Source organism: Sorex araneus, chromosome 5 (genome assembly GCF_027595985.1).
Source record: "Sorex araneus isolate mSorAra2 chromosome 5, mSorAra2.pri, whole genome shotgun sequence".
Taxonomy (NCBI): Eukaryota; Metazoa; Chordata; class Mammalia; order Eulipotyphla; family Soricidae; genus Sorex; species Sorex araneus.
Window position 1 is genome coordinate 6350944 of NC_073306.1, and position 27506 is coordinate 6378449.

Sequence of the window (27506 nt, forward strand, 5' to 3'; positions counted from 1 at the left end):
AGTGTCCCCAGGTTCCCTCCCATCACCCCCCAACCCCATCCCTTGCCTGTCTCTATGACAGATGCTTTTCTTCTCCCTCTCTCTCTCTCTCTCTCTCTCTCTCTCTCTCTCTCTCTCATGTCCTTTTGTGCATTGTAATTTGCAATACTGATATTTAAAGGTTATCAAAATATCCCTTACCTACTTTTAACTCTCAGGTCTTTTTTTTATATCACTTGGAGAATTTATTTATTTATTTAATAAAAATTTTATTTTATTGAATCACCATGTGGAGAATTACAATGCTTTCAGGTTTAAGTCTCAGTTATACAATGCTGAAACAACCATCCCTTCACCAGTGCCCATATTCCACCACCAAAAAAAACCCAAAAACAAACCCCAGTACACCTCCCATCCAGCCCCCCACCTCCGCCCCCAACTGATAAATTTCACTTTACTTTCTCTTTACTTTGGTTACATTCAATATTTCAACACAAACCTCACTATTATTGTTAGGAGTACCCCACTAGAGTCAGACCTGTTGTGAAGAGATAGGAGGTTTTGGATTTCTGTACTTTAGCTACTAAGTCCAGGGAGATTTCTTCCAGATATTGGATCATTGCAAGCTTGTAAACCCCATCTGTGGTCGTCATAATATGGCGGTCACCATGCCCTTCACCTCCGGCAAGGAAGAGGCGAGAGAGAGAAATACCTTTCCCCTCCTGGGTGGGCATGGGGCCGTGGCTTAGTTCTCAGTCTGAAGACACTCTGCAAGGAGCTGCCCATACCAAAAGTAGTTTAGCTGGCCTCTGGAGTCATGCTTGTGCAGCTGTGGAGAGGCCGCACATGTGCGGCCCCTGGGCAACCCTCAGATCTTGACCAGCATGATCACTCGTTTATTATTGTCATATTGATCTCTTCTCTATCTTATCTACCCTCAGCCCCACACACACTTGTGGTTAGTTCCAATCATTGGTCAGAAAGAAAGGGACAGATATAGAATGACTGCATTCATTTGCTGTATATAATACCTACATATTATATACATATATAGTAGAAGAGTAATATCCATGGCCAGGGAAAACAGGGGCTCCTTTCATTTCAAACTGTTCATTGGCGACTGAGAGAAAGTCATTTCATTTTATGCAAAACAAAATTTGTCCTCATACTGCCAGAACTGTTTGCACACTAGTTAAACAGAGGCCCAAACGCCACTTATCAGAAACAAGAGAATAGCTGTATAACACTGCAGTTTAAGTTCAAGAGACTTCCTTAGCCTTTCGCTTCAGAAATTCAGATTTTTTTCACCTTCACAGATGCACCTTCTAAATGTCAGAGTGAAGGGGGCAGAAGTGCCACATAGAGAAAAAAGCTACTATTGGTTGAACCACCTAGAGAACTGGCCTTACTAAAGGCCTCATCAGTTTGGGCAAAAGCCAAAAGATGATTGTGACACTGATTTAAGTAGAAGTGATTGAGTCTTAGAGATCAAAACAAAAATTTAGTGGGTGAATATTGGGTTGTCTTATTTCTAAAACAAGAAAAAAAAAACAAGGTATGAAGGTATAAGAAATTCCAGCCGTGGGGACCAGAGAGATAATACAGTGGGTAGAGTTTTTGCCTTGCATGTGGCCAACCCGGGTTCAATCCCCAGCACCCTGCATGGTCCCCTGAGCACCACTGGGTGTACCTCCCTCTCCCCTTCCAAAAAAGAGTTTCAACCTGGTAGGCTACTCCAAAAGCACCCAGCTTTGTCATTAACAGTGTAGGAAATGCCAAGATTGGAATTGCTGTTTCTCAAAAGGAATCAACAGAATGAATCTTTCCTGACATAAACTACAGGATTAGGAATCCAAAGAATGCGTCCGTTTTAGGAAAACATTATCCCGAACAAACGGAATCGTATTATAAAACACAAAGGGAAGAAAGGCATCATAAAGATGATATGCCTGTGTTTTATTTAGATTTTACGATGGAGGTAGAATACAAATAAGAAATAGGGCTGGTTCAAACTCAAATTTTCACTGTAGGTGGCTTTCCCACAAAAAGAAGTTTCCTGCCTCATATCAATTCATCATGAGGACACAAACTGTGAATGCACAGTTTAGAAAATTAAAATGTAGAAACAAGTAGTATTAGTACGACTGAGGTGAGGATTATGAGTTTGGCATCACCAGGAAAAAGGATTTTTGTTTATTTTTTGGGTGAAATCTGGCAGTGCTCAGGGACCCGTTGGGGAGGTGCTTAGGGGACTATATACGGTGCAGGGATTCAAGCCAGGGTCATGACTACAGTCACGGGTCAGGTCGGGGCCTTAACCTTTGTACCATCTTTCCCTTTTCCCAGGAAAAAGGGGCTTTTTAAATAAACCATGATGACTTCAAAAAGAATCCCTTCAGGGGCCAAAGTGGTAGTACAGTGGGTAGGGCATTTGCCTTGCATGAGGTTGACCTGTGTTTGATCCCTGGCATCCAATACGGTACCCCAGCACTACCAAGAGTGATTCCTGAGTGCAGAGCCAGGAGTAACTCCTGAGCATTGCCAGGTGTGACCAAAAAAACAAAAAAACCCCCAAAAAACCAAAGTAATAATTCCTTCAGACAGTGGGCCCATCTGAATGCCTGTGAAACCAGCAGACGGCCAGGTGAGATATCTGTGTCTTCTCTCCCCAGGTTGCATGTAGCTGTGCTTTGTAGCTGTCATCACCTCTAACTCCCTTGCTAATTATCTCTTCCACCTCATCATCATGGCTGCCTCTGGTGGGTTTCTGACACGTCCTCAGGGGTCCTCATTGTCAGGGGTGAACAGCCCTCTCTTTGAAGACATGCTAGACTTGTGACTAGCACAAAACTTGTATCTAGATTAGCTGAAAATGTGTATTTCCTACAGGACTCCCGGGTCTCCTTTATAAATTCCTGTATGTACTTGGCTGGTCATCTCCACGGGTCTGTCTGGAAAACACCCTTGCCCACCACTGAGAGCAAGGCTCCTTTCTGAGCCCGAGGTGACCGACTGGATGCAGCGTTTCCGGTCACGCGCATCAATGCTACATAGCAGAAGCAGAGACTTCAGGATGCTGCTGCCTGCGTTACCTCCTTAGCTGCTGTGACCTCAGCTCTGAGTTTAGACATTTTGTATGCGATCATTTCCACTTCTCTCAGTGCTAAGCACAGTGCATTCATTGTCTGTAGTTATGATTCTCTTTTGGGGGTTTGGGGAAACACATCCAGCAATGCTCAAGACTTACACTCTGCACTCAGGGATCACCCCTGGTAGGGCTCAGGGAATCACACGGGATCTGGGGTTTGAACCTGGGTTGGCCATTTGCAAGGCAAGTGCCCTATGGACTTATGGACTGTATTATGGCTCCAGCCCCAATACCTGTGATTTTTTTCTTTTTTTTTTTGCCTTTTGGGTCACACCTGGTGATGCTCAGGGGTTATTCCTAGCTCGTGCACTCAGGAATTAATCCTGGCAGTGCTTGGGGGATCATATGGGATGCTGGGAATCGAATCCGGGTCGGCCGTGTGCAAGGCAAATGCCCTATGCTCTGTGCTATCGCTCCAGCCCTAATACCTGTGATTCTTAATCATAATCCCATCCAATATACATAAGAAAGCCATTCCTCATGCTAAAGCACAGATATTAGTAATAATAGACATACCCATCATTGCTACTTAAGAATCGTCAATCCAAGTAATCAAATTCATTTTAAATTTTGCTAATTTAAGGCTATGACTTCAGCATTTTAACCGCCATCCTTTGACACTGATGTCATAAAGTGTGCATGTTTCTCTGTAATGAATACTTAGGCTTCAATGGGTTTCTCTATATTAAATTGTGTATTTTCTTGATTGGAATTGTTTTCTTTGGTTATAAATCTAGAGAGAAGCTGAAACAACATCTCAGTGAAATTTGGAAAGACTAATGCTTAGAAATTCAATCATTGATTATCATGTATTTTCTTGAAATATCACTGTATCACTGTATCGCTGTCATCCCGTTGCTCATTGATTTGCTTGAGCAGGTACCAGTAACGTCTCCATTGTGAGACTTGTTGTTACTGTTTTTGGCATATCGAATACACCACGGGGAGCTTGCCAGGCTCTGCTGTGCAGGAGAGATACTCTCGGTAGTTTGCTGGGCTCTCTGAGAGGGGCAGAGGAATTGAACCTGGGTCGGCTGTGTGCAAGGCAAATGCCCTACCTGCTTGCTATCGATCTAGCATATAAGACAATTAATTTGGAAGGGTTAGTCCTATTGATTATCAGACTGGCAAAGTATGGTTGATAGAGACTTTTACTTGGTTGATTCTTCTCAGGTTCTCATGGACTAATACTAATTTGGATTGCCTTTGTTACTTTATTTTTTAATCATTTCTTAAAATACTATTAACATTTCAAATATCTACTCAAGATGTTTTACTGCCTTTGACATTTTTGGATTCAATGCAACACGCAATACGTTGTCATTAGCAACACAGTATAATTTTATAAATTAGATGAAAGCCATCTGACATTGTATTACAAGTTTATGAAATTGGTTGGCTAATGAGATGATCAAAAAGGAGTGTTTTCCCAAAAAAGGGGAGGGGGCTGGAGAGATAGTACAGTAGTGGGTAGGGTGTTTGCCTTGCACACGGTTGACCCAGGTTTGATCCCTGGCATCCCATATGGTTCCTTGAGGATTACCAGTGATTTCTGAACACAGGATCAAGAGTAACCTCTGGGGGGCCGGAGCGATAGCACAGCGGGTAGGGCATTTGCCTTGCACGCGGCCGACCCGGGTTCGATCCCCGGCATCCCATATGGTCCCCCAAGCACCGCCAGGAGTAATTCCTGAGTGCAAAAGCCGGGAGTAACTCCTGAGCATCGCTGGGTGTGACCCAAAAAGCAAAAAAAAAAAAAAAAAAAAAAAAAAAAAGAGTAACCTCTGGGGCTGGAGCGATAGCACAGCGGGTAGGGCGTTTGCCTTGCACGCGGCCGACCCGAGTTCGATTCCCAGCATCCCATATGGTCCCCTGAGCACCGCCAGGAGTAATTCCTGAGTGCAGAGCCAGGAGTAACCCCTGTGCATAGCCAGGTGTGACCCAAAAAGCAAAAAAAAAAAAAAAAAAAAAAAGAGTAACCTCTGAGCATCACTGGGTGTGGCCCCCAAGCAAAAACAAACAAAAAACAAAAACCAAAACAAACAAACAAAAACCAAAAAGTAGATGAAAAAGAAGAAATGTTCTCTACTCTTGAATTTTTAAACCCACAAGAATCCTACTACAGATAAGGAAAGAGCTAGGAAACAGACCAGTATAAACCCTGTATAAATGTGTAGACTTAGGAATCTAAATTTCTTTGAATTAATCTCTCGCTTTCTCTCCCTGATAAGGCTTATATCTGTGTGGGGATGTATGTTGGCAGCGGGGAACAGTGGATGAGTAGAACTTTTAATGTGTCACACAGCCCACATTTCTTGTTTGAAAAGAAATAATGAAAACCAGACAACTGGGCCCCACTTGATGTTATTTCTGGCCAGACAGTGATGTGATGAGAGAACACAGCAGATGGCATATTCTTCTCTCTCTCCTATTGTTCTGACTTCTGATAAACTGCAGACGTGGACTAAGCATGTTAATCCACCACGGTCTTGAGGTGGGTATACCAATTAAACGCCACTCGTTTACCCGAATGGCATGACTTAGTTATGGAATGAAAATTTAACTTTCACAAGAGGGAGCTTCTGAAATAACTCAGTGAAGCCAGAGACATGGGTCAGTGGTAGAACACTTGCCTTGCATGTAGGAGGCCCTGGATTTGATCCCTGATAGTGAAAAAAATTAATAAGTAAAAGGCCTCTCTACAGCTGGGGGCTAGAGGGATGGAACAGTGGGTTGTCTTATGTGCATTGGACCCAGGTTTGATATCTGGCACCACACCAGCTCCCTTGAGCATTACCAGAAGTGATCCTTGAGTGCAGAGCCAGGAGTAAGCCCTGAGCACAGCTGAGTGTGGCTCCCAAGCTGAAACTAAATAAAGAAAATATTAATTATTTTCGGGGTGTGTGCAGCAATTCTCTACCTGCAGACACAAATTCTTGAAGAAACGCAAACCCAGGAAGGTTGTTTTTTAGGCACTTGTTCTAAATGTTCCTATCTCAGTGTTCCAGAGTAAAGAATGTAACTGGAGGCCCCAGAGGAGATAACAATCATCCTCAGACCTGCTGGTTCTTACTTTTGGAAACGACATGTCTCTACTTGGTATCCGTGGTCGGACATACTGGCACACAACCCAGAGAGGAAATGAATCACAGCTATTAATTTTGAAGGAGACATTTATCAAACGATCTTTAAAAAGAAGGCTGGGCCACTTCTCCCATGATCACTCTTCATTTGTTCATTTATTTAGTGTTCTGGTTTGGGGGCCACACCCAGTTGTGCTCATGGCTTACTCCTGGCTCTGTTCAGGGAATCACGCCTGGAGGAAGCATTGTGACCATATGGGATGCCAATGATCAAACCTGGGTCGGTGGGTTGTGTGCAAGGCAAGCATCCAACCCACTGTACAATCTCACTAGTCCTCTTCATTTCTTTTCAACCCCAAATGCATGCCATCTGTGCCCAAAGCATTGCATTCGCCTCTGGGGACAGATAGGCAGTAAGAGAGCACACAGGGAGAATCCCATCAAAAAGGTGATAGTCCAGAAAGAGAAACAAACCATGGGCACAACGAGAAAGGAAGTGGAAAGTGCCTCAGGTGTTGCTGACACTTAGCAAATAAATACTCAACTAAGATCAGAAGAAAGAAATCAAGCACCAGAGCAACTCAACAGAAGGCAGATTATGAAACCAAATCAAACAAAAAACAACTCCAACCCCAAAGACGGCAGATTTCCCAGGAAGTAGACACTCCGAGGCACAGAACCAAAGAACTTTCTGGTGCTTTCCCCTGGCAAGAGTAGACATAGTAAAGGACCACACCCGCTTTTCCTGTCTCAAGCCTGAGTCTCTTCAGCTCACTGTACGAGAATAGTTGGCTACTTGAAGTAAACTTTGTAGGCCTTCATGCAGGAAGGTTTTAAGATAATCTGCAAAGATAATGATTTTGATGAAAGTTGAAAACTAAAAATTGTGACTTTACAGACTATAGCCTTTAGTATAGGAGGCAATCACGGTGATAAAGCTTCGATGGAGGGAACTTTTTAGGACAGCAGATAAATTCAGAGAGAGAGAGAGAATGAGAGAGAGTATGTGTGTGTGAGCGTGTGTGAGAGCATATGTGTGTGAGAGTATGTGTGAGTGTGTCTATGTGTGTGAGAGAGAAAGAGAGAGAAGAGAGAGTATGTGTGTGTGTCTGAGAGAGAGTGTGTGTGAGACAGTGTATGTGTGTGTGTGTGTCTATGTGTGTGTGAGTGTGTGTCTATGTGTGTGTGTGTGTGAGAGAGAGAGTATGTGTGTGTCAGCGTGTGTGAGAGCATATGTGTGTGAGAGTATGTGTGAGTGTCTGTGTGTGTGAGAGAGAAAGAGAGAGAAGAGAGAGTATGTGTGTGTTTCTGTGAGAGTGTGTGTGTGAGAGTGTATGTGTGTGTGTATGTGTGTGTGAGTGTGTGTGTGTGTGTGTGTGTGTGAGAGAGAGAGAGAGAGAGAGAGAGAGAGAGAGAGAGAGAGAGAGAGAGAGAGAGAGAGAGAGTAGAGTTAGAGTAACAAACGGGGGCAGGGCATTGTCATTCTGAAACCAGCTTACTTGCTAACACCTTCCCACCCCATAGTGCTCCTGAAAAAAAAAAAAAAGAAAAGTGCTGATCTACCCCTATCTGTTAGTTTTTTATTTACTTTTTTGGTGTTTGGGTTACAGCCAATACCACTGAGGACTTACTCTTGGCTCTGTGCTCAGGGATCACTCCGGGTGAAGCTTGAGAAACCAGTGCTGGAGATCGAACCCAGATCAGTAGCATGCAAAGCCAGTGCCTCCTCCACTGTTCTATGGCTGTACTATCCAGTGCTCCTGATCTGTTATTTTAGAGGCGGAAGAGCTACATATCAAAGGGACCAATCGAGTACTGAGGTGACACAGCCAGGATGATCATCTGATAGCATCATATTCCTTTGGATTATTTCTCTGCTATGACCATCCAATTTCAACTGACCTGGGATTGATCATGCTACAATAATGAACATCTCCCCCACTCCTCAAGACATCTGCCCGATCACTCCCTAACACAGTTCTATCTTTTACCTTGGCTGTGAAGCCAAGATTCCTATTTAGATTCCTCTCAGGTTGAACTGAGCTGCCTCCAGAATTGGAATCAATCGCCATGCTGGACTTCTTGTCCTCGTTAAGAGTTTGGACTCTGTCTCCGAGGCACACGTGAGTTTTCACTCTCAAAAGTAGAAAGACAGAGAGATTACCTGCCAGGTTAGTACCGGAGTGTGGAGAGAAAAATTCGTGAAGACGGAGACTATTTTGAGTTTAGAACCGGTACATTTGGCACCAGGGTCAAAAAAAAAAAAGTCAAATAAGAATGAAGTGGTGATGCCATGGCACCCCAGGAGGAAGAAAGAGCCTGCGGGGATGGGGGTGGGGAAAACAAAGGAGTTTGGGGACCTTGGGGGAAAGTGAGGGAAAGCTTGGCGATGAGGAGGCGTGCAGAGGGCAGCCAGTTGGTTAGGGTCTCTGCAGCTTGTTGTTCACTGCAAGAAAGGTAGAGACCGATCAGAAAACATGTTTCAAAGGGAATAGTAGGAAAGAAGGGAGTCCTGACTTGGGGAGCCCTGGGAGAGGCGACTTTGGATCTTTGGGGCAGAACCAAAAGAGTGTGGAAGACTTGCCAGCGGAAGAAGGAAGGGGAAGGAGAGTCAGAACCCGCCCCTTCCGGCCACCCCGGGCGGAAAGCTGGCCCCAGCCCCACTGCAGGAGGAAGAAGGGTTCTGCTGGGTACCACGGTTCAAAGGGTCTGAAACAGGAAACTGGCCCTAAGAAGAGAAGCAGGAGGCGCCAGCCCCCAAAGACTTGGGGGTAGGGGTGCTTATGGCCACAGTTGGAAATCCAAGAGAAATAGTGTTTTCAGTGAGTCTGAGCAACCCCAGATTTCTGCTCCAACAATTTTTGAAAGAGCAGAGTTAGGTCACCGTGGGGCTCATTCTGTCCCTGGGTCTGGGTCTATTTCTGACACACGAGACTTTAGAGGCGCTGATCTAGGCCAGCGGGACAGCCCTGGACAACGTTAGCTTTGGATTTGTGTTGTTGTAGCACACGGCCAAGCATAAGCGTTTCCGTTCCTGCTCTATAAGGACCGGTGAGAGTCCTGCCACGGGAAACACACGCACAGCGTTGATGTCCTGGAAGGAGAAGTGGGCCGATCAGGCATTAGATCCCTGAGTCAAATATAAAGAAGGACACGTCCCTACAATTCTAGCCCCCAGAAATGTTTGGATCGAATTCAAAGTTTTGGTGAAACTTTAGGTTTTGTTTTTGTTTTTATTTTTTATTTTTTTGGGGGGTGGCGGTTGTTGGACCACATCCAGCAGTTTTCAGGGCTTGCTCTTGGCTCAGTGCTCCTGTGCTCCTCAGGGAACCTGATGGGATGCCAGGGAGCAAACCAGCGTCAGCTGTGTGCAGGGCAAGCACCTTACCTCTGTGCTACCTCTCCAGTCCCAAGAGGCCTATTTCAAAGACCACCGGGGGCACTCAGGATTCAAAGGACCAGAAGGACTCTGATAAGCACGTCATTGGAGAAAATGTAATGAGGATTAAGGGAGCTAATGTATGTCAATTGCTTAGATCAGGTACTGCCGCCCTAAAGCCATCGATTGATTAATGTTAGTGACAACCCATTCATATTATTTCACTATCAGTTGCTTGAATTTAAGAAACACAAATTTTGGGGCTGGAGCGATAGCACAGCTGGTAGGGCATTTGCCTTGCATGCAGCTGACCTGGGTTCGGTTCCCAGCATCCCATATGGTCCCCTGAGCACCGCCAGGGGTAATTCCTGAGTGCAGAGCCAGGAGTAACCCCTGAGCATTGCTGGGTGTGACCCAATAAGAAAAAAAAAAAAAGAAACACAAATTTCATTAAGCCACAGGCTGGAAGGAAAAAATGTTAGGGAAAGGATCTATATTTTCTTACTTCGTTAGCCCCAATTATTTTAAAAAAAGATAAAAATGTGAGATATAAAAAAGAGAGATGACAGGAAGTATCTGTGCCCACGGCGTGTGTCCAGGGGGACTGACTGCGTGTTTCAGAGGTCTGTGCTGCATCTGGACACGTGTTTCCCTTGCCTTTCTGTAGGAGCCTGTAACAAACACTCTGTGTTCATGAAATGAATTCACCTTTGAATAAGAATTTAGCTATTTCTTGAAAATGGAACTTATTTCCTGAATCTGATGCAATAATGTTGGGTTTGGAAGCGGGATATGAAGAGAAGGAGACAGAATCTTGGTTGTAAAAATCCCTTTTATACCTCAGATAGAAGAGCAGAGAGAGTTTTTATTGTTTTTTAGAAAACAAATATGGCTCTCTGTCTTACCTAGTTTGGACAGTTCAGACAGGGAATCAAAAAATGATATTAGGTCATTTGCGTAAGGTTTTGCAATTGAAACAAAGACCTAAAGAATCACAGTATTTCAATTAGCAAGGCATTGTGGTCGTTTTGCACTTGTGAATGAAAAGAGTTAAGAAAATTAAGGCTGCTACTATGCAGTTTTAATTGGAAAGCATAAATCCAACAATGCTTTGAAAATGAAATGCTTATAATGTACATTTGTACATTAATATTGTAGATATATGCACAACATACATGGAAAAGATGATTTTAAGAATAACTGCTCAGTTAATGAAAATTTAATACATTGCCACATTTGGCTATATGTATGTATTATACAAACACTATTTTTCATAAGTTCTAATAAAATGTGTGCAATTTTGAGGCAGTTGTAGCTCAGTGAAAAATGAGAAACAAATGAACGGCTTATTAAGTTAAAATGAAATTAATAAGAAAGCAATTTAGGAAAGAAAAGATATTCTGAAAAGTTTATGCTTCAAGAACATGTAATTAATGGCTTCTGACTTTAGCTGATTTGAACATAGAAAGGAACAATGTGCTATAATCTTTCTGTTATTTCCAGAAGATATCCTTTCTTATTAAATTCCACTTGAGATCTGTCATGAAATGTTTTTTTAATTTCCCCCTTTAATGATTTAGACATGAAAAGACGGAGGGTTAATGGAAATATTATTTATAATTCTGACTAAAGTAGAGCTTTGCAATTACGGCACATTGATTTACTCTAAGACATACTTTGTTGGTGAATTTTATCCTCAAGGTCCTTCCTAGATTTATCTTCGACTTCCTTCTGGTAAATGCTTTGTTAAGAGGATAAATTACGGATGTTTACGTTACAGAAATTCTCCGGAAGATGTTCCAATTATCTCAGGAATTCTGTGGTCATCTTCTTATTTAAAGCTCTACATTTAAAAATTAGTCCAAGATGGGTTTGCTACAAGGCTGTTGGGATTATTTGATAAGGCAGCAGCTCAGGGTTTAAGAATTTAGGAAAGAAATGGAATGAGATATTTGGATATGGGGTTTTGAGTTTATTTAAATTCACCTACAATGGACAAACATTTAAAAGGCTGGTATTAGAAATGCACTAAAGCCTTAAGACCTGAGACTTGGAATGCCTTATCTCCTAGACTAAGGGGAAACTGCAAAAATATAGCAACTGAGAGTTGGGGAAATAGCAGAAAGGGTTGGAGCACATGCTCTGAAGGTTTGACGCCCGACATCACACAGTTCCTTGAGCACCTTTGGGAGCTACCAGCAAGGAGCTTGGTGTACCCTGAATACCACTGGGTGTGGACACCAAAGTCAACCAAAATAAAATAAAATAAAATAAAATAGAAGAACCACATTAGAGCTATCAGGGCACATCTTCCTGTTGTCTGACCACTGGGCATTATGAGGCATAGTGAAATTTTTACGTGAGTATAATTGTTTCATGTAATGACGTGGAATTCATTTACCTGTCATATTTTTATTTTTATTTTTTTTTGCTTTTTGGGTCACACCCGGCAATGCACAGGGGTCACTCCTGGCTCATGCACTCAGGAATTACTCCTGGCGGTGCTCGGGGGACCATACGGGATGCTGGGATTCGAACCCGGGTCGACCGCGTGCAAGGCAAATGCTCTACCCGCTGTGCTATCACTCCAGCCCCCACCTGTCATAATTTTAATCTGATAGATTATGCTTATCAAATATTGGGATACAATTAGGGCCGAATACACTGTATGTTCAAAATTACATTGATTATGCCAAGTCATGTGAAAATGTTTCCTATCAAAATTCTGAATGACAGACTTGAAGTTCTCAGAGATTTGCGTGGAAAATTTGTGAAATGTAAGAAAGCTTGAAGCCTGAATGGCTTTTACTGTGCTATTAAAAAAATCCCCACAGAATAAACCACAGAAAAGAATCTCCCTTCTGTTTGAAGAGCACACCTGCCTTGCTGCTTGAATATTTCATGCATTCAGGCTCAAAAATACAAAAACAAAGCAGAAAAACCAACCCAACAACATGAAAAGCTAAAACTGACTCCACAAAAGACTTTTGGAATTATTTGTCTTGAAGTTCCGACAGGGAGCAGATAATAAATAGTAATCGTGAAACAGTGACTGACTTCTTTGCTCTGATTTTTAAAAGCCTGCTTTCTTCAGATCAAACATGCTGAATAAACGTCTCTAACAAATGAATTTCCTACCTTGGCTCGAACAACACTTCCCCCAATAAACTGTACTTTATTCCTTTGGCTTTGCCAGGAAAAGAATAACAACAAAATCAACTTCCGTTTTTTTTTTCTCCCCCAGCAGCTCTTTGTAGCTAAGCTTGTTTTTGTTTTAGGGAGTCTGTTCTTGGAAAAAGATAGACTAGGAGTTTATTTTGTTGAATGTTTGGGTGCCAGCTCTTTCCTGCCTTTGCCTCCTCTTTTCATTTAATGCTTTATACAGTTCCAGGCACATCTTGAATAACTGCAGGAACTCAAAAACTATTCCCTGCCTTAGTGTTCAAAATACTTAGTGAAATTGGGTGGTGGCTGCATATTATCCAAACAAATGAATGTGATGAAATGATGCCACTGGTATCCTTTACTCCAGAAGAATTGCTATTGCATGATGGAAGAAGCTCAGTCAGCTATTTAACTGTCAACCATAGATAACTTTGCTGGGATATAGTGTGATATAAATGACATGTACACTGGTTAATATAAATTGGTTAATGTATATTGTTTAATGAATAAGTGGTTAATAAATATTATTTTCATTTTAGCCCAGTCATGGAAATTAGAATAGGGTTAATGGGCTGTCTTTATTGATTTTCAATTTTACTTAATATTTATATCATTTTTTAATTAATTAAAGGTTTCTTTATAAAGTTTCTTAATATTTTATTTGGAATCCAAACTCCAAAGTTAAGGTTGAAGAGACTATGAAACCATCTTCACTTGGGTACTTGTATTTGTGAACCCTAAATTAGAAAAAAACATTTTGGGGGCTGGAGAGATAGTACAGTAGGCAGGCAGAAGACCCAGATTCAATCTCTGACTCCTCATATGATGACTCTTGTACCTCCCTGAGCTCCGCCAGGAGGGATTCCTAAGCTCAGAGCCAGGAGCACTGCCTGAACAACTACTCCACCTCCACCTCTCGGAAAAAAAAAAGAAGAAAAATTTTGAAAAAAAAATTTAATTTGATGACTGAAAAGTTTGGATGCCATTAGAAAATTATCTATAAACCATTGACTCTCTCCTCTCCTGCCAAAATTGGGTTCTTGTTTGTGGGTCGGGGTGGTGTTAGGCACTTTTAATTGTGACCCACTTTGGCTATCAAGTGCAATATATTCTATATATTCTTTTTTTAACCCGGTACTTTTCAACAGAGGAACTACAATGATTTTCCTTTAGTCAGATATATTTTAAATGGTAGAAGGTAAAAATAATTTTAAAAATGTTGTTAGCCGGGAAAGGCGTTAGAAATAAGAAATCGTGATGTATAACAAAGCTGACACTTCAGGAAAAAAGTGAAGCATGGAAAAAATTTAATGGAATCAAATTTAATGGATTTAATGGAATCACCTTGGGGGTGCATGGGAGGGAGGGTTTGGGGAACACCTGCCAGTGCTTCGAGGATACTCCCGGTTCTGGGCCCCGGTGAGCTCTGGAGGCCATGTGGTGCCAAGGATAGAACCGAGATTGGCTGCATGCAAGGTAAGCACTTTAATCCCTGTATAGTTATACAACTAGGGCTGGAGTGATAGCACAGTGGGGAGGGTGTTTGTCTTGCATGCAGCCGACCCAGGTCAATTCCTCCGCCCCTCTTGGAGAGCCCAGCAAGCTACTGAGAGTATCTCACAACGGTGTGACAGTGACAGTGATAGCTATACAACTAGATTCATAAATATAGTGTCTTTTCTGGAAAAAAGAATAGTAAAATGCCAGAAAAAATGATGGGACCACATATTAAATAACATCAGCCCATAAGCATTCAGGAAGTTCAAATAGCATAATCACTCACATAACTATAGTAGATAAAATGTGGTGGATAGTAGTTTTGGAATTATGTGCACGAGAAAAACCAATATTAATATTACTGTAAACCAAATAATCTCAATCAAAAAGTTTTTAAAAATGTGGATAAAGAGCTATCAAAAGAGAAAGGGAACTTTCATACCCAGCACCTCTGTGTTTGGAGGTTTGGCAAAATTATTTCTCTTTTGCTATTTTATATCTTTTGCTCTTTGCTCTTGGGTTAGGTCACACCAAGTACTGCATTCCTTAGGGAGATCATTGTTTTCTGTTTTTTTTTCCTCCCTTTCCCTGTGATTTTCCAGGTTGTTATAAAGCCTTGTAGTCCTTTTACCCTGGTGAGAACATGTTCTAATCATTCTGTAAATGACCAGATAATTCAATGTTATTAATCAATTTTACCCAGTGGTCTTTAAACTAAAAGAATAATATGAGGAAGAGACAAAAAATTAATTTGTTCACTTAGCCACTGAGCCTGGCGAGGGCTTCTGTTTAGATTGAGTCACTCATATTTTTTTCAGAAAGTACAATTGGCCACATATGCTTTCTGAGCAGTATGAATGAAATGGTAAGTGCAATAATTTATTTGATTAAGGTCTGAGTGCTATTTTCTTGTATTGAAACCGACTTTGATTTTATTGTACAAGACACAAAGGCGATCTAGAGCAAAAATAAAATGACCTACCTTTGGCAGTCATTTGTGGAGGGAGAAGTCCCAGGTGCAGCTCGAATGCAGTATTTTTGGCTATTCACCACAAGAGCCTCAAGTTCCCATTTCTTGCATTAGAAATACCTTTCGATGTTTGCTAACTTTGTTGCTAACTTTACTGTTGCTCTATCACTGCGGAGGGGCTGGAAATACTAAATCCTCATGGTCTCACCTTATATAATCTTTCTAGAATTTCACAGCCTGAAAATATTGCAAGCCTGCAGCTGAATACTAATTTAATTCTGTTTTCCCTTCAGCATTTTATTTATATCCAGAGGTAGCATATCTATATCTAACTATATTTATTATATACTGTGCATATACACTAACATATGGTACAGGTATAGTAACATTTTAATGTCTATATCTATAAATACATATCTATTTTCTGAAAGAATTTCTTTTTTCTTTTTGGGCCATACCCAGTGATGCTCAGGAGTTACTCCTGGCTCTGCACTCAGGAATTACTCCTGGCGGTGCTTGGGGGACCATATGGGATGCCAGGGATTGAACCGGGGTCAGTCGTGTGCAAGGCAAATGTCCTACCCACTGTACTATATCTCCAGATCTGGAAAGAAATATTTTTTTTCTATCTCAGTCATGGAAAAAGACACTTTCCCAGATTGATCTCAGATCTCTGGAATGCTTCTCTACCTAGAGCCCCATGCTGATAATTCTGAAATTTGTGATTAATTTGCTACATATTTTTCAGTTTAATTTAAAAAGATTTCTTTCAAGTTTCACAGATAAAACAAAGTTGGTAATTTCCTTCACTAAGGACCAACATTTAGCAAGTGTTGGGAATTATATTGTCTATTCTTGGCTTATTGGAAATGGATAAACTGAACAATTACATTTTTTGAGCTGGAGAGACATCTGACAATATATAAACCACGGTTCATTATACACATAATGAATCTGAGTACCATAAACATGTTTAGGATCAAAGAGCTAGTTAGACAATCCAAAATTATAATGTCCCACACTAAAATGGTAAATGTAGATTTTAACTGATTTCATATGTTTTTTTTTTGTTTGTTTAATCTCAATGCTTTTATTTCCCAGACCAAGTACTGCTTATTTTTTTGCCTGCAGAAAGGACATGGGCCCGTGATTGCTATTTCTATGGTCACAGACCTACACAGTACAGTAAGTAACTCAGTGTCAGAGAATGACCATTGCCAGCAAATGTTAGAAATAATTATTTCTGGCAAATGGCTGTTGAAATTGAGTATTCATGATTTTGCTAGTTCAAAACATTTTCTGCGAATAAGATTTTAAAGCTATTTTTGTATTATATATGTGTGTATATATACATATATAATATATATATATATGCTATACAGGATATAGCATATATATATATATATATATGCTATACAAGACATCTAACTGTCTAGAACTTTCTGAGGTTCAGTAACTAGGAGATCGTCTCCTCAGAGCGGAGTTGAATGAAGCCGCTGCAGTCTCGTAACTGTCTGCACAGCAAATGTGACTAGATTCTTTTCCACACATCCTCTTCTTTCACTGTCTTGAACTCCTTAGAACATTTTGTTGCACCATTTTTGAATTGCTCTAAATAGGCATTTATCAACAATACCAAGAAGTTCCATCTAGTTGCACTAATTTATGGGGATTATAAATCAATACACTGGATTGACTATAAAACAAAACTCCCGGAAGAGAGTGATGCAGACTCTCCTGCCCTCGCACCAGGCTGTCATCACAGGGGTCCCTCGGAGGGGGATGAGTTGAGTTCTGGGCTCTGCCAAGCAGAGCCCCGGCAGCCGAAAACTTCCAGAACCCAGCCACAGCCATGCTCAAGGCCACTCTCCACACACTCAAACAAGCCTCACCCATGAAGGAACCGATAGAGGTACCCAGGTATGCAGGACCCGTGGCTGAGATCTCCAAGCCTGTTCAGATGGGGAGGGGCCTCTTCAACCCAAATCCCCAGTTTTCCAGTAGCTTGGCAGTAACCCCCCCCCCCACACACACACCGTGCCATGTAATTTCATCAACAGCCTAGATCCAGAGACTATAAAATAAAGTTCCCAGAAGAAAGTGACACATTTTTTCCTGGAGTACGTGGCCACATTCATGGCCATGCAACCTATTTAATTAATTAATTAGTTAATTAATTAATTCCCCCGCACAGCAGAGCCTGGCAAGCCCGTGACATATTCAATATGCCAAAAAAAAAAAAAAAACCCAGTAACAGCAACGTGCTCTTCATGTTCCTGGAGCGAGCAGACACTATTGGGCTATACTAGCATGCAACAGGGACAAATGAAAATGTTACTGGCACCCGCTCGAGCAAATCAATTAACAATGGGATGAGAGTGATACAGTGATACACTGGATTATAAATAAATTGCTGATACTTAAGAATCTTGCTCTGATTTTGGAAACAAGAAGTGAATTCAGTGAGAACAAAAGAACAAAGATAAAAGAATGAGGTAATAACAAGCACTTGGTTGCTAACTGATCTGAGCTGTCACTGTCACTGTCATCCCGTTGCTCATCGATTTGTTCGAGCAGGCACCAGTAACGTCTCTCATTGAGAGACTTATTGTTACTGTTTTTGGCATATCCAATACGCACTGGTAGCTTGCCAGGCTCTGACGAGTAGGCTCGATACTCTTAGTAGCTTGCCGGGCTCTCCGAGAGGGGCGGAGGAATCAAACTCGGGTCAGCCGCATGAAAGGCAAATGCCCAACCGCTGTGCTATTGCTCCAGCCCTGATCTGAGCTATTCTGCTTTCTTTCTTTCTTTCTTTTTTTTTTTTAACTTTTGTATTTGGGCCACACCCTGCAGTGCTCAGGACTTACTCCTGGCTCTACACTCAGGAGTTACTTCCTGTGTGCAAGGCAAGCTCTCCCTATATGCTGTACTATCTTTCCAGCTCCTGACCTATTCTGATATGCAGAAGCTTTAAGCTAAAGACATTCTTTTCTTTCCACCAGACAATCCATTTAAAAGTCATTTTATATACAGATAAACTTTTGTTCAAATATCTGAGAAGGGGGAATAAAGAGATAGAACTATGTGTTCTAGAGCATTCAAATACGAATGAGCTTATGGCGAGAAATACAATATTAATCATTTCCTTCTAATCTACAGTCACTGGATATCCTATTTGAATATGTAGTTACTCTTATTTGTACTTGATAACTAAGCCTGCGTCATATGTATCCTTCCTTCTTATGTTACCTTGAAAAGAAAATCTACCTAATACCTACCATGTGTCAGATACGGGATGCGGTGAGAATCTAGGGTTTTATCAAGCCGAATTAATTTTTAATGTCCCAGTCCCCAAACAATAAAGGTCAAAAGGAAATGTCAGGAGGATTTGTTCTAATCACTTCGTTCGAGTCATTCAACTGAGTAACATGATTACATATTTGTGACAGTGCTGACGTCTGCTCTTTAGAAAAGAAACGGTCTTACCTGGAGGATCTTATCACCAGGCTGCAGCAGGTTGGATGCTGGTCCGTCAGGCTGAACCCTAGTAACAAAGATACCCTATAAGTCAGAATTAACAGAGGTTAGGATTCTATTCTCAAGAACTAGGCCTACCTAAAATAAAATTTCATTCATACAGAAAACAATAAAAACATTCAAAGCAGCATGGACATGCATGTATGACATGTTATTATAGTACTTTAGCCAAACCACCACTCTCCCAGTCAAATTTAAGAAAAACATCATCGTTACTTGCATAGAAAAGTCCATTTTGTTTTTCCTGTGCACAAATGACTTATAATCTCATCTTGAGGCATAGCCTTAATTTCTTAAATTATTTGAAATAGGATACTCAATCACCTCTTGTGCAACATCCAAATGCATCTTAAGTAACTCTGCATGGAAAATGTCTCCTATTTGATAGATTATAACTTTGATGTGCCTTAAAAAACCTTACTAGGATTACATATAAACTCTGCCTTATTTTAATGGGAATTACTTTGGGTGTTACTGAGAATTTTGAAGTAAAATATACACAAACAAATTAACCATAAGAAAATCCCAACATTTATTTTATCTTAAAAATTAATTTATTTGCTTTTGGGGGGCGGGAAGTGTGGGCCACATGTGGTAATGCGTGGAGTCTGTTTTTGGCTCTGTCCCTGGGTTGTGCTTTGTGGTTCTCAGGAGACCAGGAGTGATGGAATTGGCATCTTCTGGCATAGAGCACACACGCTCCAGCCGGTTGAGTTATCTCTTCAGCAACCCCAACATGCGTGTAAACACTTAAAGTTGGTGCCACATGGTCACATAATCCTTATGTTAATTCATGAGTCAAATTATTTTTGACCTCCTATGTAAAGCAAATATTTACTGAATGTCTACCACGTCTAGACTTGGACGGCTAGTGTCATGAAGATATGTAGCACTTAAGTTTCTGGTGTCAATGAATTCACAACACAGTGGAGGATAAATGAAGGAAGCCGACAACTACAAAACAGAATCCCAAGTACCACCTATGCAGAATAGGTTATGGAAAACCTTGAACCTGGCTATACTTAGTGGTGCTCAGGGCCCTTTAGGGCTAATGCCCAGGATCAGACACAGGGCCTTGGACCTGTGAAGCCTGGGCTCTCCCACCTGCGCTTTAGGATGAAAAGTAGCTGACTCATAAAGGACAAGGAAAGGGCTCCCACACCGACTGGGAAAAAGAGATGGGAGACAGAAGCAGCCGCAGTCCAAAAGCAAAAGTGCGTGAAAACAAGGTGCCTGTGTTCTTTCTCTTTGGCCCGGTATGGTGATGGAGGGCTGGGAGGGGTGTGGGAGATGACGAAACCGAAGAACATGATGGGACCCAACAAGGTAGACCTCTGTGGGGGAGCGGGTGTCTCTCAAACAGTGCTCTGTGAGGTCTTGGAGAAACTTGGCCAACATAGGTGGAGGATGTGCTGTAGCTTGGACCCTGCGGTGCCCAAGATCTCCAAGGTTCACCCAGTGATGCCCGGAAGACTCAAAAAAATTTTTGACTATAGGGTGTTTTGTGGACTGGAGTGATAGGATAGTGGGTAGGGCATTTGCCTTGCATGCAGCCTACCCGGGTTTGATTCCTCCATCCCTCTCAGAGAGCCCAGCAAGCTACGAGAATATCCCGCTAGCATGGCAGAGCCTGGCAAGCTCCCCGTGGCGTATTCGATATGCCGAAAACGGTAACAGCAAGTCTCACAATGGAGACATTACTGGTGCCCGCTCGAGCAAATCGATGAACAAGGGGAGGACAGTGCTACAGTGCAGTGGTGTTTTGTACTTCTGGTGTTTATGAACTTTTTAATGAAAGGCTTTTGAGTGATTTTTATCTTTCTCATTTCCATGTTTTCTTTCTCATCTAAACATGAAGTTATAGAGTGGCATTCAAATACACAGAAAACTGCTTACCTTTTACTACTGTAATTCAATTTTCACAGCTTATTTTAAGGACATAACTGGACAGTGCAGTTTTCCCTTCTTATCTGCAGGGGTTTGGTTCTGGGGTTCTCCCCAGCCATCATGCTTCCAGTGGATACCAAACACTACAGTTGCTCACGCCCTTTCTGTAAAATCACGTGTCAACTATATGTGTCCTGTCTGCCTCTTCCTCGTGTATTTCCAAACCATCTCAGGATTTTGTCTCTAGGTTATAGTTCCTTGAAGACCATAAATACAATGCAAAATAGTTGCTGTTCTGCAATCTTTGGGGGAATAGTAACAAGACAAAAAAGTTTCAACCATAATGCAACTCTTAGAGGTCTCTCTCTATAGTAAATAATTTCCAGCCCACTTGGTGGGTTGATCAGATTCTCCAGTGTGGATACTGACTGTTGATATACATTTCCTGATATGCTCAACATAGTACTTTTGTAATAATGAAAAAATACAAATTATTTAAAATTGCCTAGTAACAGGGATCAATTAAAGAAACTGTGGTTGGACCAGAGGCATGGGCTGGTCTGGACTGGAGTGCATGGTTCACACACAGGAGGACCAGGGTTCATCCCTGGCACTGCAGAGTAGCACCAGGAACGACACCCAAGCACCGAGTCTGGGATAGGTCCCAGATACTGCTGGGTATGGCTGCCTCATCCATTGTAGGGAGCCATCTTACAGAGCTTGGCTCTTATCGTCTAGTCAAGCGGAGGCTGCTTGGGATTCCTGTGATCTTATCATTTCACCACTTGTCTCACTAGCCAACGGCCATGCCTGATCAACATTTTACTATTGTTCCTGTGGGGGTCCAAGCATGCATACCACCCCCTCCCACCAAGAGGTATAAGTATTGTAACTGCTGTGAATAAACTCTCTCTCTCCTCCTCCTTCTGGCTCTGCGTCTCTTCGTTTGGTTGCGTCCCCTCCTTAGCCCCACGAAGGGTCCTCCCTGCGGGACAGGATGATGCCCGCAGGGGGGACCCCACAATCCATCCCCAAAGAAGCGATGGTGAATGCAAAAAAGATGAAGTCCTAGGCAGCAGATAGAGAACTACACCTGTGTTTAGTGACAAATGCATGTTTGATGTGAAGTTTTGCTGGAATATATTTCTATGCATATATGTGTGTGAAGATAGATGGAAGGAGATATATGTCCTTAAGGAAATAGATAAATCTGTATCATGCTTAAGGATAATAGATAAATCTTTGGACTAGTGGTTTTATATATATAATTACATGTGTTTTTATATAAATACAAAATGTATTTATATAATATGTAAATATATTTTTATTTTAAATTTATTTATCTAGATATATATCTTATACATATGGTTTATATATATGTATATCTGCTAGTCCAAGGATTTATCTCTTGGACTAGGGCAAGAGATAAAATACCTATGTTTTTCCTTTTTGCTTCTTGTGCCACCTAATTTTTCACAATGAAAACAGGCTACTGAAAACAACCAGAAAACAATATTTGAAAAAAATATCAGATGATTGGTACCACTCTTAGGAGTAATATTTAGACAGCTAATCACGGTGGCAAATTCAATTGTACTTGACTTTGAATAGGGTAATCAAAAAGGACAAAAGAACCTGATTGCTTGAAACAGACATTTAAAGAAAATACATGGAGGGGCTGGAAAAATAGTACAGCGGGCAGAGTACACGTCTGGTACGTGGCTCAGCTGGGTTCATTCCCGATGCAAAAGCAAAGAAAACAAGCCAACCGCAATGCAATAACTACTCTACGAGCACTGATAGTGGCAAACAAAGGTCCCTACAGACCTTTCCATAGAAACCTGAAGCCTTCCCTTCCCCACAAATTCAGGGCACTACACATTGTAGGATAACATCGGTTTGTCTTTTCTCCCTTGCCACAGGGTACTTAGGTTTATAGGGTTACACCCATCACAGTGCTCCTGAGTCACTCCCATTCCTTTGCTTATCTGTAACCTCTTTTGTGCTTTGCTTCCCCACCAGTTTATCACCTTTTACCCCTAATCAGACACTTGTTAACTTGTAAGGTCAGATCCTTCTAAGAATACTGGACTTGCATTCATAAGTGAAATATCACTTTTTTCCTCCCCTTATGTCCTTTCGCATAGTTTACTTTAAAGCAATGTCCTTTTTGTATAGACACAGGAAGACACTTAATGCTACACTTTTGTAACTGGGAGTTAATTGACTCTGAATAATATTCACTCCTGGGAATTTGTTTTCTTGATTTAAGCTTCAGCTGCCCTTACTTCCTAGCACCCCAAAAGCAAGGTCCCGACGAGGGACTGGATGGACCCAGGGCAAGCTGTGATCTATCCTGGCATCGAAATAGGCCAGGCCAAAGCGCCACAATACTTAACTATAAGTTAAGAGCATGGTCATGGACAAATTCTGTCATGATCCAAAAAGTAACAACTGAATTAGGATCCTGCTAGGGTTAGGAAAGACTAATGTGGCCTGAGCACTGTAGTCTGAGATTGATAGTGAGATGACCCCAGGAAAGCCACCCTACAAGCCTAATGTATCATTTACTGTGTCCATACAAAATGATTAATATTATAAATGTTTATATGTTTGTTGGACTGAGGAAAGGAGAAACACACCCGTAGATAGAGTTTCACTCTTGGGTGGGTCGTGCTGCTGAATGAGAGTTTGTCCTAGAAGAAGCTTCTCCTGGGGGAAAGATTTTACCTCTGTTGATTGTATGACCACACGTATGTGTAATTGTGACCCCAACCCCTCATGCTTTGGGTAGACAACTAAGGCTGTAAGAATGGGTGAGGGGAGAATCAGGGAAAGAAGAATGAAGTAGAATGTAGGGGAAGGATCAAGAGAATCAGGGAGAATCAAGAAGTATGAAGGAACAGGATCCATGAGGTGCATGAAGGGGACTGGGGAAGGGAGGAGGAAGAGGATGAGATGAGATTGGAACAAACTGCAATTAATACCTGGCCCACGTTCCCTGCTTTGTCTGCCCATTACCATTGGCCACCCGGGGATGGGGGAAGCGGCATGAGACCACCCAACACAGGCGGTGAGAGAGAGAGCCGCCGCGGCTTTCGTATTTAATTAATTAATTAATTAATTTATTTATTTATTTATTCTTTTTGGGTCACACTCGGCGATGCACAGGGGTCACTCCTGGCTCATGCACTCAGGAATTACCCCTGGCGGTGCTCAGGGGACCATATGGGATGCTGGCATTCGAACCTGGGTTGGCCGCGTGCAAGGCAAACGCCTACCCGTTGTGCTATCTCTCCAGCCCCTTGTATTTATTTTTTGAATACACAACACATATCCCCTTACTCGCCCTGCCCTTTACTCCTAGGGTCTCACAATGACCCAAAATATGCTCCTGTAGTGTCCTGGTGTCCTGGTCTCCTGTCCTGGTGTCCTGTCCTTGGGGTCCTGGTGGTAGAGTGGCCTTAGCCATTATTTATCCCACAGTCAGACTCCGTCTACCTGGTTAATTTTGATTGCTTTTCCTCAAGTCATTGTACAGGAACAGTTTTAATAACGTTGATATGAATCCAGACCAGAGGAGCTGAATTACGACCAGCCCATCTGCAATGCTGGGAGGAACCTGCCTCCCTCCTGAAAGAATCCAAATGGAGTGTCTGTGGCAGGTTTAATTTCACCCATCACATAGCTCTGCAGGATTCGGCTGCTGCTCTGAAGACGCGCGTTGAAGCTCACTGTTAATGTGGCCTGAGTCTTCTAAAGCGTTTACTGCTGCCTCCGAAAGCTTAACTATTTCTTGTCAATCAATAAACTTCATCAGCTAAGAATTTCCCACTGGCAGCTTCCTTTTTTCTATCTCCGGTTCCACCAGCATACTACCACACTTGTCAAAATGTATCTCTGCGCGTGTTCCATTTGATTAGAGTCAGTGGTATTCATTATTTATAGAGGTGGAATATTTCCCCAAAGATTGCCTGCTAGAGCAGTGCCCTATTTTTCACTGTATGTATGTAGATAAACACTGCCATATGAAAGAGACCAAATCATTCTCAACCCAATTTGTGGTCTCCGCGACGATGAATACTGATGAGAAATATGAAAATTTTGACACTGTTTTTGAAAAAGCTCCTTGTAGCCATGTGTCACCCTTTGAACAAAATCATTTTATTTTGAGACTTCAAAGAGTGCACGGACGACAGCGTTTGATGGAGAGCCGTCGGGCTATTTGGATTCTGAAAATGAGGGCAGTCTTTTCCTACTACTTCGTGAGAAGTATTTTCCTAACTTCCCAACAGGAAGCAAATTATAGGTATCAAGGATCTGATCAATTTTATCAGTCCATACTGCCAACATATAACGTATATCCATTTTTTGTAACTTACGGCAGAACGTTAAAGGTGGAAGCACCTATCACATAACACATTCCTAACACCCTAATGACATTAGTTAAGAGCCAAAGCATTCCCCACGGAAGGATAATACTTTGATAGCACAGCAGGTAGGGTGTTTGCCTTGTATGTGGCCGACCTGGGTTCGATTCCTCTGTCCCCCACAAAGAGCCCGGCAAGCTACCGAGAGTAGCCCGTCTGCACAGCAGAGCCTGGCAAGCTCCCCGTGGCGTATTTGATATGCCCCAAACAGTAACAACAAGTCTCCAATTGGAGACGTTACTGGTGCCCGCTCGAGCAAATCGATGAAGAGCAGGGACGACAGTGCAGTGCTACCTCTGATCGCAATCACACACCGTGTACTCATCTTTTCTTGTTGCTGCTTTATCAACTTACTGAAAAATGGGTGTCTTAAAATATCACAAATTTTTATCATCTGGTTTGTTTAACCAGTAATCCTGCACAGACCTCTTTGGGCTGAAACAAAGGTATTGGCAGGGCTGAATTATTTTAAGCAATCTCTGGGGGAAGATCTGTTTCTTTGATTGTTCTATTTTCTAGGAAATGCCCACATTCCTTTACTATGATCTCCAAGGTCAAAGACGTTTGTGCCTCTCTCTGACCATAGCTCTATATTTAGAACTCCCTTTGAACATAACCAGTGAAAATACCATTTACTAGAACTCATGTGATTGGATTCCTCTTCATCTCAAGGCCTGCAATCCTGTCTTCTGCAGTTTTTCTTTTCTTTTCCATTCTTTTCTTGTGGTGCAATGTAACATATTCAGAAATTTCTGGAATTCGAATGTGACTATCTTTGGGGTGGGTGTCACTTTTCCTATCTACCACATAGTATGAGAAGAGGCTAAGAACACAGCTCTAAACATGCAAAATATGGTGGTGGAAGGTGTAACAGTGGTGGGATTGGTGTTTGAATATTAAGTGTAATCAAATATTGTGAACTGTAGCACTGTAACACTGTCTTCCTGTTGTTCATTGATTTGCTCGAGCGGCACCAGTAGCTTCTCCATTGCGAGACTTGTTGTTACTGTTTTTGGCATATTGAATACGCCACGGGGAGCTTGCCAGGCTCTGCAGTGCGGGCGAGATACTCTCAGTAGCTTGCCGGGCACTCCGAGAGGGATGGAGAATTGAACCCGGGTTGGTCACATGCAAGGCAAACGCCCTACCTGCTGTACTACCGCGATAGCATTGTGAACTACTTTATAAAATAAAAAAAATAAAATTAATCTGTGTCCACCATTTGATAATTGGTAACCTTGGGAAGATTACTTAACTCTTAGGTAGTTTTCCTCATTTAAAAAAATGGTTATAGGGGCTGGAGTGATAGCATTGCTGGTAGGGCGTTTGCCTTGCATGCGGCCTATCTGGGTTTGATTCCCAGCATCCCATATGGTCCCCTAAGCACCTCCAGGGGTAATTCCTGAGTACATGAGTCAGGAGTAACCCCTGTGCATCGCCGGGTGTGATCCAAAAATGCAAAAATAAATAAATAAAAAAATTGGTTATAGGGGCTGGAACTATGATAACACAGCAGGTAGGGTGTTTGCCTTGCATGCAGCAACCCTCGTTCGGTTTCCAGCATCCCATTTGGTCCCCTGAGCACCGCCAGGAGTAATTCCTGAGTGCAGAGCTGGGAGTAACCCCATGTGCATCGCTGGGTGTGACCCAAAAAGAAAATAAATAAATGGGTAAATAATGGGTACTGATCATAAAACTATATTAAATGAATGACTGCCTACTAATACTAAGAACAGAGTCCACAATCCCTTGCACCAGCACAGAAAGATTATTAGAATTACTGAAGGCCTGAAAGTTGAGCAATAACACAAATTCTTTTTACATTTGTGTTTTAATCAGAAACACGTCGAGCGTTTCTGAGTCTTCAGATTTATTGTCAAGAAATTCTTGGATCTCCATCGGGGCGTATTGAAAACCCAACATCTGTCATTTTGCCGTTGAATTCCCTCACAATGACCAAGGAGAGGATTGTGTCCTTTACTTGAGAGAGAGTGTGGCACAGGCTGAAAAGTCTGTGGTGTCCGGGGCAGGCACTCTGGCAGATTCCAGAGGGCTTTTTGATGGTTTATCGCTGTTAGCAACCGTTTCCTCTGGTGACTCCAAGTCAGGAGTATCAACCCTCGTGGCAGGCTGCCTACGTCCAGCACCCATGGTGGCTTCTGGCATCTCGACTCATGAACTCACGCCTCATGAACTCATGTCTCCTCACACCTCATGAACTGCTCTCAAGTCATTTCTTTTGGTGGCTTCAGTGGTTTTCCCTTGGCACTTCTCTACAAGGAATCTCACCCCTAAGGTAGGTGCTGTGGACATTTCTTAAGAAGGTCAGTCTGAAAGCCAGTGCACTGAATCAGACTACAGAAAGAGGCTGCTAGAGAGGGAGTATGGGGAGGGTCCCTGAAGGGTAGGAAGGGGTGCCCAACAGACATGG

At 42.1% G+C, this 27506-nt stretch overlaps 1 protein-coding gene across 6 annotated transcripts in view; it reads right to left on the reverse strand.

Moving 5' to 3' along the window:
• The window catches only part of LRRC7 (leucine rich repeat containing 7), a 625380-nt gene that overhangs the window by 26901 nt on the left and 570973 nt on the right, over positions 1 to 27506 (reverse strand). For 5 of the 6 annotated variants that reach the window (XM_055138674.1, XM_055138676.1, XM_055138683.1 and 2 more), the window contains one exon: positions 18708 to 18782. In XM_055138674.1, coding sequence (XP_054994649.1) covers positions 18708 to 18782 — 75 coding nt within the window. The remainder of the gene's footprint in view (positions 1 to 18707; positions 18783 to 27506) is intronic. The other variant, XM_055138678.1, reaches the window with a different exon arrangement.